At 34.0% G+C, this 14,938-nt stretch overlaps 2 protein-coding genes across 5 annotated transcripts; one reads left to right on the top strand and one right to left on the bottom strand.

Moving 5' to 3' along the window:
- The first annotated feature begins 3,377 nt into the window (after window positions 1-3,377).
- Window positions 3,378-9,129, top strand: LOC126691671 (WAT1-related protein At2g37460-like). Of its 2 annotated transcripts, XM_050386760.1 has the most exons (8): window positions 3,378-3,528; window positions 3,613-3,901; window positions 4,021-4,083; window positions 4,171-4,287; window positions 5,718-5,958; window positions 6,058-6,219; window positions 8,454-8,605; window positions 8,679-9,129. In XM_050386760.1, exons 2-8 carry the CDS (start codon window positions 3,714-3,716, stop codon window positions 8,878-8,880), a joined length of 1,125 nt encoding a protein of 374 aa, XP_050242717.1. In that variant the 5' UTR covers window positions 3,378-3,528; window positions 3,613-3,713; the 3' UTR covers window positions 8,881-9,129. The 2 variants fall into 2 exon arrangements, with proteins under 2 accessions (XP_050242717.1, XP_050242718.1); XM_050386761.1 differs by lacking the exon at window positions 3,378-3,528 and having other exon boundaries at window positions 3,559-3,901.
- A 702-nt stretch (window positions 9,130-9,831) lies between these two features.
- LOC126691670 (uncharacterized) lies at window positions 9,832-14,031 on the bottom strand. Of its 3 annotated transcripts, none has more exons than XM_050386758.1 (6): window positions 13,684-14,031; window positions 13,199-13,344; window positions 10,880-12,157; window positions 10,723-10,788; window positions 10,284-10,482; window positions 9,832-10,182 (listed from the first exon to the last, which is right to left on the bottom strand). In XM_050386758.1, exons 2-6 carry the CDS (start codon window positions 13,199-13,201, stop codon window positions 10,112-10,114), a joined length of 1,617 nt encoding a protein of 538 aa, XP_050242715.1. In that variant the 5' UTR covers window positions 13,202-13,344; window positions 13,684-14,031; the 3' UTR covers window positions 9,832-10,111. The 3 variants fall into 3 exon arrangements, with proteins under 3 accessions (XP_050242715.1, XP_050242716.1, XP_050242714.1); XM_050386759.1 differs by having other exon boundaries at window positions 10,723-10,791; window positions 10,880-12,148; window positions 13,684-14,028; XM_050386757.1 differs by having other exon boundaries at window positions 10,723-10,791; window positions 13,684-14,026.
- Between the last annotated feature and the right edge of the window lie 907 nt (window positions 14,032-14,938).

Consider the following 14,938-nt stretch of genomic DNA (forward strand, 5'->3'; position numbering starts at 1 on the left):
CATCATTGTCATCAAATACCACCAGCTAGCTAGGGAACTGATTAATACTAGTAAGAATGGCAAGGAAAGTAGTAATCATGTGACAATCACCATCATATCAAGCAAGTGAACATGGCAGAAATCTTCGTGGTGAAAGAATGAATAATTATTTATTTAGTTGTTTGGTAAATTTCTATTGGCATCCACTGCTAGTTATTTCAAGTATGCAAAAGTCAATTTTTTTTAATATTAATCAAGGATTGCAATTATGCCTATGTTGGGAAGCTCAACGTCAAAAATCTTAAACACTGAGAAAGTGGATTCTAGTGCTGACATCTCCCTTATTTGCGAGCACATTCAACCAGGGACGGAGGTATTTGCAAGCACATCCAACCAGGGACGGAGGTATCCTTGGATTTAGGGCAATGGCTCTAGCATTTTCCTTGTTTTAAAGGCTATAAAAAATTTTATAGATCTAAAATCTAAAACAAAATATACAACCTCAAAAAAATTAACCAAAAAAAAAAAAATAATAATACCAATAACAAAGTTGTGAGGGTTTTTAGACCCCTTGATTGATTTTATAGCAGAATTAATTAACTTTATATAATTAATCAATTATGCGTTTATATTGATTTCCAGGTTAACTGCCATAAATTAAATATGTCACCAATAAAATAATAAAGCAGTAGATCTAGTGGAAATGACATAAGACAATAATATGGTAATTCAAGAAAACTAATGAAACAAATTGTTTCAAAAATAAATAAATAAATAAACTGGGGAGGATTTAGCCTAAACAATCCTCAAGGCAACATGTCCACTAATAGAGTTGAAGATTATATAATAGACTTAATTCTAAATCTACTGCTACCTCATGTAGTACTTACTGGTGTAACTACATGTAATTCTGAATCCATGACTCTTCCATTCCGAAGAATTGCACATGAACTCCTCTATTCGTGACTCCAAGATCCACTCTCAAAGATTTAATAAGTAATTGTGGTTAATTGATTGCACAAAAACTCTCCTGTTTGTGACTCCAAGAAATCCATTTGAAAGTTTTTCTAGTAACTATTGTAGACTAGATTGCTCTATGACTTCATATAAGTCTTGCACTATGGTAGCAGCAACACTAAGTTAATTTTTCTTTATGTGGTCTTGAACTCTTACAATCTACTTTGAATGTTTCTAGGATAGTAAAATTGAGAAAAACTTGGTTATATAAACCCTAGCCGTACAAACGATGATTTCTCTCTATGAGAAGCCTCTTTGGTGATAGCTTATGATATCCTTTAAATAGCGTAACAAACGGATTACGAATTGGGTTTGAAACGAATAAGTTATGGCCTTTTCGTGTTTCTGATTTTTGCTAATACACGTAATCTCAATCGGTCAAACTAGGTGTCGAGCTGGGAATCGAACTCATCTCGATCAGTTGAACTTTCAATCGAAATTACAGAAACTTTATTTTTCTTGTGCTAAACTTGAGTATGACTTGAGCTGAGCTTGAGTCTTTGTCTTGAACTTTAAAATACACCTTTAGTATAGTCAATTTCACCAAAAATACTATAAATTGATTAAATTTGATCATTGTTTTCCAACCTAAAAATATGGACTCTAAAATAGATTTAAAAAATTAAGCCAATTAATCAATTTTACCTAAAACAAATAACTTGACATTTTAAAATTTTCAAACAAAATAATTTTTCATCAAAGACCAAAAAAGAAAAAGAAAAAAATCATCAACAACTAAGTAGCAACCAAAAATTAGAATTGCCACATGTAGCCAATATAAGAGTCGACTCTTAACTCGAAGTCCTAATTTTGACCCCACATCGAATAAGGGAACCATATGTTTGACCCCTTGGTTAAATTAGGCTTTGTTACCATGACATAAACCATCAAAATTAAAAACTATAGAAGCCTATATGATCAGAAAATAGGTCAGCATATGCCTTTCAATTACTCCAACAAATTTATAATTGCTATAGATTGTTGTTCCACTTTAAGTTGCTCATTTAAGTTCCATACAAATATTTGGCTTTTTCTTTGATGGGCCACCTCTTGGCTTCATGCACATGGCCTAAACATAACAGATTTTAAGAAAGGAATTCTGAATCCAATTCTCTATACCTCTAGTGAGTAAATTACAACATTTGATCAGAGAGACACTTTCCATATTAATAAAATATCTAAATATTTATGTGTGAGTGGTGTGGTTGGTTAAATAATGAAGTCTCACATTAGATACTAATAAAAAGAATTAATGGTTAGTATAATATAGTCATGCCCAAACTCCTAGACTTAAGTTTTTTGGATTGAGTAATGTCCATATATGAGCTCATAATCATTTGCCGTTATATTAATGAGTCAAGAGTCTCTCCAAAGTATTTCTCTCTCCAAATCATAAAATTATCTGTCGGCCAAACTTGTTTTCTTTTTGATGTTTTTGTTTTTGTGTTTGTATGTTTTCCTATTCGGAAAGGCATATTAAAAATATGGCAATCTATGTGTAACACAGCAAGCCTCAACCTTCAACACCCCAATAACGAAACATTGTTCTGACGTTTAAGAGCTGATGTACAACACCACTCTCTAGTCTCTAGTACAGGGATAGCCACTGAAACACGAAACTAAAGTGCACAAATGAAAATGGATTCCAGAGTGGAAGTGGGTAGGGTCTCACAAAGTCACAAATAGTGCACAAAGTTACAAGTAGCGCACAAAGCATAAGGAAACAAAACCATGCTCAGTATATACTAAAACTAGTGGGATTTACGTGCTCAGCATTAGCTTGATCTTGCACTAGGTAATTTCCCAGACTCGCTAAAATCAAAATTTAAAGCAGAAAGACAATATAAAGAAGATTGTAATGCTAGCCATCCTTCTTTTTTTCTTTTGACCAGTAAGTCAAAAAAATCATTTGGCACCTTTAATAATGTACATGATCAAAAGCTTGCTATCCGTCACCTTTTAAGCTATTACTGGCGTATGGGCAAACCTTTTGGCTCTTCCACCTTATTCTTGATTTTTTGCAGGTTCAAGACCATATTGTATTTTTAGGGAGCACGCCTCTGAGACAAAATTAATCATATTTTTGCTTTTGTCTTTCATTAGGTATAGAAAGTTAGGAAGTATGGACACTTCATTTAGGCGCCGTATCCATGTTTTACTCGTGTCATACCGGTGTCATATCGGCCATCTTATGTTATAATTTTTCAGAAATTGCTCATATCATCGTGTTCATGCTTCCTACATCGAAAACTTTTTATCCATTTCCTTTATGCATTATGCAAAAAAATGTCTTTGAAAATTGCAGAAGACTAAAAAGGGTCACAAATAATTTAATCCAACTTTTTGAAAATGGCTGCAAAGCAACTCCACCACCTGTGAAGTGACCCTCACCACCAACACCAAAGTACCATATAAATAAACGAAAGCACTAAGGTTTAAAGCATTCTTACATCAATAAGCCTAGGTATATATAGGTGTATGATCACCTAGTTTATGGTCCTAAGATACTTAATTAATTAGTGTCAATAATTGGTGAGTAATAATTGAGTTTTAATGTATTAGTGGAATTCGTGGATTTGGGAATATATTATGTGATATCATGTTTTTCTCATGCAGCTGAATCAGTGATACCACTGGATACTCTTATGAGCTATATATACCTGTTTCACAATTGAAGCTTGTGGTATATTCTAGTTCAAAGAGGAAGCACCAACAAGATGCAGAAGAAAACGTTTGATAGAATAAAACCATTTCTTGCAGTTGTATTCTTGCAATTTGGGTTTGCAGGGATGGATGTCCTTTCTAAGGCTGCACTAAACCAAGGGATGAGCAATTACGTACTTGTTGTCTATCGCCATGTGGTTGCTACTCTTGTCATTGCCCCTTTTGCAGTGATTCTTGACAAGTTATCTCTCTTTGCCTCTCTGCTTAAACACATACACTCATACATATACACACACTCGTACACGTACACATGCAGAGGGAAGAGATAACTAAAACAAATTTTCCCTCACTATCTTACAGGAAAGTAAGGCCAAAGATGACAGTTCCTATCTTCACCAAACTACTTCTGCTTAGCTTACTAGAGTAAGTATTCTTTAATACTAAGCCTTATAGTAATTATTCATAGTATTGTATTGTTTAAGCATATCTTATATCTTGTGCTCTTGGCAGGCCGGTAATTGACCAGAACTTGTACTTTCTGGGAATGAAGTACACAACAGCAACGTTTGCAGCAGCTTTAACCAATGTTCTTCCGGCCATTACTTTCCTAATGGCTTGGTTGCTTAGGTAAATAAAATGTAAAGCAAGATCTTGTAGCCGCATATACTTCACTAAGAACAAAACATGAAAGCAAGTTAAACATTAAAGTAGTTCATTTGTGTTTAAATAGTTGCAGAAGAGAATGATTTGAATTTCATTTTTTAGTTTAAATGACTTAAATTAAATTTTTTTTTAAACAATTTTTTTCTATTACGAAATTTATAGTCAGATTCTCTCTTTTTTGTTTTTGTTTTGTTTTTTGTTTTTTTTTTTTTTTGGCGATACTGATATTGGCCAGATTCAAAATTATTAGACGTAAAATTTTATTTCAAATACAACATTAGAAGATGCTTTTGCCTGAGTAAAATCTTGAAAGCTTAATTCCATCACGTGTTATTAAAACTCATATCAAGTCACTTAAATTAGAATTTTTCTTCAAAAACTTTAATTAAATTCTCAAATCCAAAATGCAAGATTGGGGAGGTCTTGGTTGATTGATTTTAATCCGTAAGGATCACTTGTAAAACCATGTTTACACAATCTATTCATCTTGTGATATTAGATTTTTAACTGTTTAAGTAATAAGTAGCTTCAAACTTATCGTAATCGTAAACAAATATTCTTATCCATGTAATTCAACGTTACACAATCTATTAATCACGACTGTTACTAAGAGAGAATGTTTTAAAAAAAAAAGAAAAGAAAAAAAGATTAAGCGTTCCAACATTTCGACTCCATAAATCTATCATCAAGAGAAATACTTAATCCCGGCAATCTGATTCTTTGAGTCTCTTTTTTCTTGTTGTAGTCCTTTTCTTTTTAGTTCTTTTTTTTTTTTTTTTCAAAACAAAATGACAAATTATTTTTTGAGAAACAAACACATACAAGGGAGAGAGAAAATGATTTTAACACAAAATGACAAATTAGGGATTTAGTTTTAGGATTTTTCCAAAAGATTACATCGATAGGCTCTATTATGGCAAAGTGCGTTACCCACCATAAATTTTTTTTTTTCTCCATTAGCAAAAGCCCAAACCTAACTTGTGGAAAACTTTAAACTTTCAAATAGAATATATTCCTAATGTTAAAAGTTTTTTAAAAAAAGTTTTAAATATAATAGAATATATTCTTAATTAAACAAAAGGAAAAATATTTTATGTACTGTGTTAAGATTTTCTAATAACAGAATTCTGTATTTGTTAAACTGTTAGCTTCCAAAAATATTTTCAAGACAATTTTTATAGATGTAAAATCCATAGATAGGCCCAACGTTGAATCCTAAATTCAATTAAGTTTTCATCGTCTTCTCTCTCGGTTTACTGCGTTCCTTATTTTTCTTACTATATTTGATGCATCAAGAGATAATTAAATGGTATAAATACAAGTTTTTTTTTTTTTTTTTTAGTAGGATTTTTGTTTATAAATGTAAAAAATGTTGTTTTTATGTCTCTGACTAGGCTTGAGAAGGTAAAATTAAAGAGTATCCGAAGCCAAGCTAAAGTGGTCGGGACTCTAGCAACAGTAGCGGGAGCCATGGTCATAACAATGGTAAAAGGCCCAGTTCTTGAGTTGATTTGGACTAAAGGAAAAACAAACCACGACCAGCAAAACAATGGGACCAATCTTCATCATTCGATTACGGGTGCCATAATGATAACAATTGGCTGCTTCAGCTGGGCTTGTTTTGTTAATCTGCAAGTAAAGTTTTCCTCCTCATAAATTTATATATTGGCACAATATGAGTAATTCACAACAAAGTCCCAAATATAATAATCTCATTGCTCTCTATTTTTCCAGGCAATCACACTAAAAACATACCCTGCTGAGCTTTCCCTAACAGCTTGGATATGCCTGTTAGGCTCAATCGAAGGCACCATAGTGGCACTAGTGATGGAGAGGGGAAAAGCTGCAATCTGGGCGATCAGTTGGGACGTTAAACTATTGGCAGCTCTCTACAGTGTAAGAATATAACATTAATGGTCTGTTTGGTATTCTGAAATTTTTCGTAACTTATTTGTTAAATATGAAACAAAAAGATAAAAATTAAAAAATTAATTTTTTTTTAAAAAGTCTTGAATATCGCTTTGGTGTCCGTTTCAATTTTTCTGTTGAAACGGAATATTTCAGTACCAACCTTTTTTATTTTTTTGAGAAACAAACTGCTAAACACACATGCACACACCTTAATTACACATTTTTTTTTTTTTGAGAAACAATTACACACATTTTGATATACCATTTTGGACCGTTTTGAAATTACCATTTCGTGTGTATATATATATATATATATTAATTAATAGAAAAATGTTATTATTCATTGCTATTCTTAAGCCAAATGATATAAATTAATGTAATATCATTTAATGAAGGTAATATAAAGTGTTTTAAAAGAAATATCATAATCATTACGTGATTAGATTGATTATTTTAAAAATCAAGTTTGGGTACTTTTGTAAATAAACAAAAATTATCCGGATATTTATAAAGTAGGAAGCTCCCTTTTCACCTATACCCCACTCCACCACTTGTCTCGTGCAATGACTTTTACACTCTTATTCTTTTTTATTTCAAAATCTCATTAGTTACAACTTACAAAATCTCATCACTCTTAGTGCATGTTTGGCTTCAACTTAAAAAGTCAGTTTATCTTACCATTCAATTTATTTTTGGTACTATTTATGAGTTTCACTGTACTTTTTAGTACTATTCATGGGTTCTACTATATTATTTTAGTTAACTTTTACCTTTATCTACAGTATTTTCAACAAAAAATTTTCAGTTACAGCAAAAAAAGCGAATCTCAAATAGACCTCTATTGTCTTTGAAAATTAGAAACCCATAAGTTTTAGTGCAGAACTGAAGAAAAAAATTTCAAACCGTGCAAAACTGAAGAAAAAAGTTTCTAACGCAACCAAAACTTGAGAATTTTTGTTCTCTTCTTCTTCTTTTTTCTTGAATTTCTGCTTTTTTTTTTTTTTTTTTTTTTTTTTTTTTTTTTTTTTTTCAAATCATTTGATAGCATCGTAGCAAATCTAATTTGAAGCTTATACTTCATACCAACAAAAACTTCAATTTCGGCTGGAATTCACCAAAATAAAATGGCCAAAATTAACCGGAATGACCCGAAATTTTATCCAAGATGGAATATGGAGATTTCTCATTCCGATTTACATACTGGAATTGTATTTTTCAACTAGAACAGAATTCATAACAATGATTTTATAAAAGGGTACTTTATTTTTGGAAAATGCTAATTTAGGATTTTTCAAAAAAAAAAAAAAAAAAAGAGATAAAAAGCAAAAGCATAAGCATTTTCCTTTTTGACAAATGGAGAAGCACCAATCAACTAGGACAAGGTTTCTCTTCGAGCACTCCTCCTATATCTTTTTATTAAATGTGAAATTTGACAAATTCACCATTAGATTGCAATTTCTTACTATATCCTCTATGTTTACAAAATTTCAAAAAGATTAAAGATCAATAACTACTCCATCAATCAAATGTTTAAATTTCAAGTTTTTTTAATCTTAAATTATGCATAAAAAAATAAGTCTATGGAATGAATAGTAAATAAAATTCAATTTGAACAAAAGTAGATATGCATGGTAAGAATATATAGATCATGCACTAATCAAAAAAAAAAAAAAATTATAAAGATCATGCAATTTAGTTGTTAAATTTTTAATATATGTAGCTATGTTAATCTTGCAGCGAGAATTTGTGAGAATTTATAAAGGACTTTGTCCAACCAAAAGAGAGAAGCAGGGGGGAGGGAGGGAGGTTGTCATTGCCCTAGGAACTTTATTTCCTTTAAAGCTACTATCTGTCCCTTTTTATCATATCAAAATCTTAGGCTATAATACAGGAGATTGTATACCACCATAGGGTTAGATAACCCAAAAGAAAGACCGAAATGCCTGGACAGTGACTTTCAAACACCGACTTAGTTATAAATCTTCGTCTGTATCACCTGTCCAGAGTTCCCCACCATGACACACCACTACCAAAACTCATGCATTATTGCATCTCCACAAACAAAAGGGGAAAAAATCATCTTTCTAAAGAAACGGAAAAATCCTACTAGCATCTATATTTTCATTTCTCCAGTCATGGAAAAAGGGATTTTGCCCAAGGAAGAATCAGATTCTAGGCCAGCAAGACATGTTTACAACTCTTCATATTTATTGATGCAGGGCATAATCTGTTCGGGACTGACATATTACATTCAAGGGGTTGTGATGCAAGACAGAGGTCCTGTATTTGTAACAGCTTTTAATCCCCTATGCATGGTTATTGTTGCTATCATGGGCTCATTCGTTTTGGCTGAGCAACTGTATCTTGGAAGGTATTCTTCAAGCTTAATCCACCACCACAGCATACCAGAACAAAGTGACTAACTAATTTTGTCAATTGTACAGGATACTAGGTGCGATTATCATAGTTGCAGGATTATATCTTGTGGTATGGGGTAAAAGCAAAGATTACAAGTCCTCAACTTCATTGATCGATGAGAAAACAGCACCAGATAAGCAAATAATACAAGCAGGTAGCACTGGAAACAAAGAATCCAATCATGAATCAACAGAAAAAAATTCAATCACTATTGACGTGTCTGGTTGAGAAATTGTAACTAGAGATGAACAAGTTCATGAGCAAAGGAGTCCAATCACTGTCTAGGGTACGACTCCAAGCCAGGCCTAGGTGCTAACTCTTAGGTCATATCCCTTTATTTTATTGTTGTTTCAGTTTTGTTCTGGTTGTACTGCGTCAAAAGGTTTTCTATTTGTATGTGAACTGGTCTCTAATTATGTCAAGGAAAATGACAATTGACTTGAAAATATAATGAATCAGAGATAGCACTTGAGTTAATATGGTGGAAGGAAGATCAGATGATTCTCTACAAGAGAATGTCATGATTCAGGACATATGCAGTAGTGTCTGATCAGCACCAGATTCCCACATTAATTAAGTGATCGGGAACTGAATCTACTCCGATGTCGAGTATCACCTAGCATCTCATTCTCCCAGGATATTAATTTGGCAGGTGAAGCATTGGGCCCAGCATTTCCTTCATCTTGCACCATGAAATACATTCTTTTGGGCTCTCATCTTCCTAAGATCCTAAAACAAAGCCATAATGCCTTCTTGGGCTCTCTTCTTCCTAAAACCCTTAGACACAAGCATAATGCTTCTCACTAATATATCAGATGGTCTTTGTTTATTAACAATGCAGAAACACCAAATTGTGTAATTAAATGCCATAAGACAATTTACCCAGCAAAAAAAAAAAGTTCCATAAGACAGTTTAATGGCGCTAAATAATATAGACTTAAGTAGATGGAGTCTTAGCACCATATCTCTTCAATACAATTTAGATTTAAAAAAAAAAAAAAAAAATTCAGTAATATTGCTGAGTTACTTCTTATATGATTCAAACTGAATAAAGAAAACTAAACAGATGTAGCCCTAGATCTTCCTTCAAAAACAATTAGTTCCATTAATGAGCATATCACAATCATATACAAGCAAGATCAATGAGAATGAATGCATATTAAAAGTAACAAAATATCCTTTCCGCCAACAGGTTACATCTTAAATTTCATTTTTTCTTTAAAAAAAAAAACCACGAACTACAATCTGTCATCATACAGTGTTCCTTTTTTTAATAAGTAACTGTCATCATACAGAACTTCCTAGTCCCACCATGTACCTTGCCCTCAAATTAGAAAAGTATCCAAACCCTTAAGTTAGTGGTGCAATCACCATAATGAGTACAAGATATAGACAAAAAAAGATGACTTCTATGCACAAAACGAAGATGATCCTACCTTACAATTTAAATCAGCTCGGTTCATGATAGTTGCTTCGCCTCATCCTTTCCATATATACGCTGAAGTTCACGTGTTGCAGCTAGAAAGGATTCTGAAAGTAGCAAGAGCAGGCATGAGAAGAAGACATAAAAAAAAGGACAATGTTTGACACAAAATTCTAAAGCAGTACAGGTTAAAGAGAGTTTGCATCACCTTTCCAAAGGCGGAAGGACTTCTGATTGATAGGTGAGCCGGTTATAGTCTGAATAACTTCAAACAACATATTTTGAGGCGTGCTCCTGAGCTCTTGGACAATCCCATAAATAGTCTTTCCATTCTCAAAGTAGATGTGATTATTTGGATGTTTTGTTTTGCATCCAGCATGACGCTCAAATTCATATGCATTGATCACCTAGAAAATCAAATAATTGGTCCATTGAGTCAACTAATTGTGCATAAAATTCCTATTATGGGTGTGTTTGTATAAGTTGTTGCAAAACGGTGTTTTGGGTTTAAAATGAGTGTTTGTAAAGAAACTATGAGGAGTTGCTGTTGTGAAACAGAGTTTTGAGTTTTAAAAACGCACTTTTAGGCTCCCAAAATGCCTAACCAAACGGACCATATATAAGAAACTAAATCTACAGAAACTTACCTTGGAGAAGTTACATGACTGACAGCCACATAGATATCCAGAACCTTTTATAATGCCACGAAGTTCCTTCTACCATCCATGCACAGAATGAACCAGTCATTTCATCAATGATAAGCTAATCTAAAAGAATATAATAAACATTTGAACTGATATTTACCTCCCGTGACCAGGCAGTATACTTTACAGGAACTCCATCCAGCATACCAGTTGATAGCAAACTTCTGACATTTGATGGGAAGTTATTTGGAGGAACCTTCTTGGACATTTTTAGATCATCTTTCTTTTTGGAAACATTTTCAGTTCCAGAAGAAGTTATCAGGCCAGTACTTGTATGAGCATCAGCACTTGATTTAACCAACTCTTTCTCATTTACTGACTCTGATCTTTGCACTGAAGGATGACCCATCAACAGTTCATAACTAGACATTAGCTTTCCTGAGGGATTTCTATCATCATCATCATCATAGCCACCGAAAGATATGATAGTACTCTCTCCCTTATTATAAGAGTGACCAATTGATAGGGTACTGTTTTCATCCTTGTTGAAGGTATGAACCATTGGTACCGAATTGTCTTCTACCTTATTGAAGATGTGACAGGTTGACATGGTATTGTCATCTGCCTTGTTGTAGGGTTGACCAATAGAAATGATATTGTTGTCACCATTGCTGACTGTCTGACATGTTGATATAGAATTAGCGTTTTCTCCGTATGTTTGACCCATTGATATGTTTTCATCCCCCTTGTTATAAGGTTGTCCCATTGATATGAAATTGTTATCCACCCGGTCATAGGCGTCGCCTAAAGATATGATGTCATCCCCTTTGCTATATGTGAGACCCATAGATATTGAATTGTCATCTGCCTTGTAAGCATGAGCTGTTAACATGGTATTGTCATCACCACGATTATAGGCATGTGGCATTGATACATACATAACATTTTCAGAGTCCTTAACTTGGCTGACTTTAACTTTTCTAAATGCACCATAATTTAAACCTAGTCTAGGATCTTCTAGTGTCTGTGACATTGATAGACCAAATGAGGAATCATTCCCAAATGTATCCTCATCAAGCTTTCTTCCCACATTCATTTTCTCTGTGGTGGTAAGTGATGGAATATTTCTGTCATCAAAATTCGCAGTCCTGGCTGTTTCGGAATCAAATAACCGTTCAGTAAATTGGCCAGAGAATGAATGAAAACTGGGCACATTTCCCCATGGAGAAACATTTGGATTCAACATTCCTGAAAATAAATTATTGGTTGGAACCTCTACTGCCTGCTTCTTGCTGGGAAACAGCTCCACCTCAGGGCCATCCATGAACCACTGATGAGCACGCTTCGGCTCAATCCTGGAAGAATTATCATAAGCTGTCTCACCATCATTTATACATCCAGCACCTTTGTTCATCCAGAAGCCCTGATTCTGGAAAGACTGTCACAAATAATTACTTACAAATATGTCTTTACCATATAGCTAATTAAAAGGAGAGTAATGAGAACACTTTATATCTGTATCTAGTAGATAATTATAAACTAAGATCAATGAACCATTCACATTATTTGCATTAGAACTGCTTAACCAATCAGTACAACTGTTTTAGTTTCAACAATTCAATTAACAATGCAAGATTACTCCGCCATGAATGACAAAAATTGAATGACATAAAACTTAAGCATTCATGGAAATCTTTTCACCTCATTCTTCTCCACTCTCCACGCTTAATCATATTCCTTACCATAAGTACAATTACCAATCAACATGTACTTTAGAGACAACAATGAGAAAGAAAGAGAGGAAACACACACAACAGCAACAATACTTCCATGTTTTTGATAACTAAAAAAATACAGTAAAAATAAGATCATGACTTAAGCCAATAATCAGATTCCATCCAACACAATACACTATCATGTAAAGCCTAGAGATGCTTTTGTTTCCCACTATCAGTTTCCAGTCCCCAAGAATCCTCTGGGGTTGTCAGTAGGAAACAGATTCAGAACTTTGTTTTCTACAAATGCTGACAAGTCCTATTTAAGCTTCCAATCAAAATAGAGAGTTTCGAAGTCTAATTAAGCTTGAGTCCTTCCTAAAACACGAGCAGCACATCAGTTCAGGGGCTGAGTCTCAATCTAGAATTTAAACACTATAATTATGGGCGGGTGCATGCACACATTCCATAGCATCTTCCTTTGCCTCCATTCTTCCAAGAACCACAAGAAGGGCGATAAAGCCGTACAAATATGCATTCACTAGGTCAAGTACACACACGGACAAAGTTTCTTAAAAAATAAATAAATAAAGGGCCCCATTAGTTTTATTCCAAGCTCACATGCTTTGATTTCTGCTAAACATTTAACAAAAAGATACAAACTAGTTTCTCAAAAAAAAAAAAAAAAGATACAAACTATAATAATTTCCATGGTTCATTTAATACATATTTTGAATCTCTAAATTTTAGGTCCAAAAACATACCATTTTGTATTGTACTTCAAATTCCTCTCTGCGATTCTCCTCGCACTTCTCTAATTGGTCGATGATTAAATTAATAGCTAATGAAAGAACAAATGCTACATAACGTAGTGGACCGTTAAGCTCGCCGCCAATTATTCAAAACTCATCTGCCAAAAGAAAAATTCAATATATTAGCAATGAAACAAATCCACAGTAATTTACTTTCATCCTCTGTTTCTGAATCTCAAAGTGTCATAATGCAGTAAAGGAAAAAAGCTCGACTCAAATAATCTCAATGCAACAATGGCGCTTACTTGAACTGAAAGTTCACATTTATCGCAGCGAATAACAAAAGCAAATACAACAGTTTATTCTATGAATTAACTAAAAGAGAGTCGCTCATTTTCGAAGCAACCAAACAGAGACAGAACAGAAGGAAAAGCGAATGAAACCCTAGCTCTACAGCTCTGAGTACAGAGAAAAACAGAGATCTCCGTGAAACGCACCTGTCGCGAGAAAGAACAACAAGACGCTCTGATAACCGCACGATCCGTGATCGGAGATCGATGGAAGATACGGTGGATATCAGCCGGAAAAAACGCCGGAGATTGTACGGACGGTGGATTGCGGCGAGATCTAGCAAATGGGGCCAGTTTGGATATTGGATTCGATTTTGAGAGGTTTTTTCCGTTTTTGGATTTTTTTATTTTTTGGGTTGTTGTTGCTGTGTTTGTAGCTGTGTGTTTGTTTGAGGAGAAAGATATTTAGATGGTGGGCCGCACGATCAGAGTTCGTGGAGCCTCATCGTGGCCGTACACGTGGACCAGAAACTAGTTCGATCGGTTTGGGTTTGGCAAATTGGCAGTGGCGCCTCGTGTTTGTGTTTGTGTTAGTGTTTAGTTCGCGGAGTTGGGTCCACGAAGCTATGATTATAAGAAGGTGTTGCGTCCAAAGCGTGGCCCACTTAGGAGAGATGTGATCTTATCTTCAAATTGACTTTTTAATGTTCTCTTCCTTTTTGAGGTACGTACGAGTACTAAAGCCTTAATTAATTTCATGTAATCTTATACAATATGTAATTTATTTGATAATATAATAACTAAATTAATGATCATACTTAGTAATAATGAAAAAGGAAATTAAAAGTAGGTGCTTTTTTCCCACTTTGAGAACTTGTTGAATACCTCCTAATACATTATAGGATTTTTTTTTTGAAAAAGGAAACTATCCTCAAAATTCATTGAATAGAAATAGAATCCAAATACAAAGCCTCCACATCAAGGGAAGGAGAATCCTCAATCCAAATGACATCACTCGTAACATTTCTAGCATGCCTAGCTAAAGAATGAGCTACTGAGTTGGCACTTCGTTTGTTATAGTGAACCTTCGACCATCATAGATCGTTGAGAAGACAAATCATGTCTTGGAAAATGTGTCCCAACCAAGAAGGCGAGAATTTCTTCAACCTCAGAGAATGCATGACTGTCTTGTTATCGCCTTCGACAACCAACTCTAAAAAGCCACACTCAATAGCAAACTCAACAGCTTGGCGACAAGCAAGAATTTCTACTTCCTCAACTACTAGTCACCGGTGGTCCCTTAGCTAATAGGGAAGTCATTACTTCACCTCTATCATTTCATATAATAGCACCAACCCCTGAGGCTGCTTGGTCTTTGAATATTGCTACATCAAAATTTAGTTTGAAGCGAGATAATGGCGATGGGCACCAATTGGTCGGACTAGCCATATTTGAATTTATG

The sequence above is a fragment of the Quercus robur genome, chromosome 7 (assembly GCF_932294415.1).
Source record: "Quercus robur chromosome 7, dhQueRobu3.1, whole genome shotgun sequence".
NCBI lineage: Eukaryota > Viridiplantae > Streptophyta > Magnoliopsida > Fagales > Fagaceae > Quercus > Quercus robur.